We start from the raw sequence: 2,879 nt of genomic DNA, 5'->3' as shown, positions 1-2,879 counted from the left end.
ACACATTCTGAAAACAAGATTAATATTCTTACACAATCAGTTCTTGTTTAGTAAATCAGTCTCAAAACAAGATCAAAACGACTTTTGGCTGATATAAGATTTTAAAACTTGGTAAGATGGACAGTTTGTTTTTCTTTCTTTATTTTTACATTAATTTACTTTAATAATTAGATGGAGAAACACTGAGTTCATTTCTAAAACTAATTAAAAAAAGTCTTCAGGACCCTTAATGACTGAAAGTGTTCTTCACAAATAAGCTGATGTCATTTTCAACGTTTCAAACATGTCAAGCAGTTATTTGGCAATTAATACCCATCACTGTTGGCCTTTTAAGGCAGTCAGATGTCATGTCAGAAATATATAATTAACTAGTGACACGCTGACATATTTGAATAAATGTATGATGCAGGTAAGTGGCAATTATCTCCATTTAAACGCATTTGTTTATTTTCAGCATCTGGGTTGAAGCTAACGTTTGTCTCTCCTGCTGCTCTGTGTCACACCTTGCGGTGGCCCACCAAGTCTGACGCACACGACTGATGAAAATTTTATCTAACCCAATCTGATGAGACGTGTAAAAAGCAGTCCTGTGCAGAAAGCAGCCTCGTTACATAAGATGATGAAACCTCCTTATAGCGACAGATCTAATGGGGGTAAGCTGACACTTTGGTCAAGCCCACTATCAAATCAAACAGCCTACTGCTGGATTGCACAAGGACCTGTGAGGAAAAAGATGAGATTTTTTATTTAGATAAAGCAAAAATGTATGAGAAACAAATAGAAATTGAGCAAACTATTGTCTGCAGTATTRATAATWAAYGAGAAAAGGTAAAAAAAWAAAAAAGTGGGGTTAACCAACAATGCAGATTAGACCTTTATTCATTGTCAACACAGTCACATTGTTTGTCTATATTTTTTTTTATTCTGTATAAATTCCATAAGGTTTATTTATATAAACTAGACCAAGGGTTTTCAAACTTTTTGGGTCTGAGGACCCCTTACAAGTGTGAAAAATTTCCAGGGACCCCCTCATAAACCCCATGCTGTTTTAGAAATAATTYACTGTCATTTTAACCCCTAAATATTATGAGAATAWTATGTTTTTGTTTGGTTTAGTATGTTTGTTTTACTAGTGCATTGTYCCTCATGTTCATTTTTCAAATAAAATCCAAAATAACCATTTACTGAAAATTTTTGAGGACCCCCAAAATAGGGCTTGTGGACCCCTGGGGGTCCTGGGATCCCAGTTTGAGAACCTCTGAACTAGACAGCCTATTTCATACTGTTTTTATTTGATAAGGTTTATATTTTTATACATGATACTAACTATACTGTACACAAGGCCTTTTTTCCTTAGTGTAACTTCTGTGTGGCCTACCACTTATACCTCCTTTAATTCAATGTAAAAACAGATTTTACATCAATTGTAAACTTAAAATTTATGATTCAATGCAAAAAAATAAACACATTTAAAGGGTGAAAGATACTTGTCCGGCCTCTCAGCTTGGCTTTAAGTAACTGTGGCTCCCTGAGCAATTAAGTCGAATAAAAATGTCTCAAAATATAAACTGCTTTAAAGCCATAAACGACATCTCCCACAATGCATGTTGATTATGCGCGTGATTTCCCTGTTGCTAAGTGGTAGAGTTCAGGATTCAAGATGGCAACTACTTATCAAAACTCAACAATGAGTAAAACTCTTACTTTTCATAGTATTTCTGTAATATTTATTTCACCTTTATACGTAGTATTTTTCAGTGYTTATAAGAGGATGAGTTAAAACRCTGTTTCCATGCTGGAAATACCACGCAGAGCTGAGTTTTTGTTTGTTAGTGATGCTCAGCTGCAGCAATGAGACGCAACGATTCGTGTTAAACACAAAACATCAACGTTAATTACAAACGGTCCCTTTAGGACCACCGTGATGCTCACGTGGCCCTCGGTGAAAATGAGTTTGACACTGTTTATCTTTACTCTCCAATTATTTTAACTTGAACGGTTGCAGCTGTAATAGCTGTTATTTCCCTCTGGGATCAATAAAATATTTCTCAATCACATTCTGAATTGTCACCCACAATATCACAAATAAATGTACATTTCTTTACTGAGAGGGGATAAAAATAATATGGCCATATGGACTGACAAAAACATTACCTGAGTTTGCTTTAGGCTGTTCAGTTTTGGATGTCTCAATGCCGGCCCCAATCAGCGTCATGATCTTCTCAATCTGTTAAAGAAAAACAAAATAAAACACTGATAGAAAATAAAAACATACATTAAAATTGATCAAAGTCTGTCAGTTTAAAACATTCACTTATGATGTGTTCTACTTTACTGTAAGAGAGCCAAACTAATTATTAAAGAGGAACACTGAGGGAGAGAGATACTGGGTAACACGTAAGGGCTGTGTGTGCTGCTGCTGCTGGGTGTGTTGGGAGGAAGAGGGCGGGCTGCTTTGCAATGATGGATTAACAGCAACAATCTAACATGGACAGCAATTCAATGAGTAATCCACCACTCAGCAAAAACACACAGCTTGGTGATGAGGTGAAATACAGCCTCCAATCTTTACAAACGCAACATTACCGAGGCCTTCACGAGAGCCTGTGACCAAACTAAACCTGGACTTGGCTTGTAAAAATAAAAAACAGTAAACATGGAGAAATGTGCACAGAGCGGCAGAAAGGAGATATTTGGAGCCACAAAGGTTTATTTAAGACGACTGGATTTCAGGAGACAGAATAGGATTCCAGGAATTTTGTTTACATTCTGCTCATATTGTTGAATATCTGAATAGAAGCTCAAGTTACACTGATGTGCTTTGAGGAGCGACATACAACACTGTCATATCCAAGAATAAACAACAGTATATTGTGTAC

General features: G+C 36.1%; 1 protein-coding gene across 1 annotated transcript in view; it reads right to left on the bottom strand.

The window, feature by feature from the left end:
• The window catches only part of anks1ab (ankyrin repeat and sterile alpha motif domain containing 1Ab), a gene marked incomplete at its 5' end in the record, with an annotated part of 42,196 nt that extends 39,969 nt beyond the window's left edge, over positions 1-2,227 (bottom strand). The window contains 1 exon segment of the mRNA XM_014009540.1: positions 2,155-2,227. Within this exon segment, the coding sequence (XP_013864994.1) occupies positions 2,155-2,227 (73 nt within the window).
• Positions 2,228-2,879: the final 652 nt, after the last annotated feature.

Source organism: Austrofundulus limnaeus, unplaced genomic scaffold (genome assembly GCF_001266775.1).
Source record: "Austrofundulus limnaeus strain Quisiro unplaced genomic scaffold, Austrofundulus_limnaeus-1.0 Scaffold59, whole genome shotgun sequence".
In the NCBI taxonomy this organism is placed as follows: Eukaryota; Metazoa; Chordata; class Actinopteri; order Cyprinodontiformes; family Rivulidae; genus Austrofundulus; species Austrofundulus limnaeus.
The sequence above is the reverse complement of the archived record's forward strand: the minus strand, read 5'-3'. Positions and strand labels throughout refer to the sequence as shown.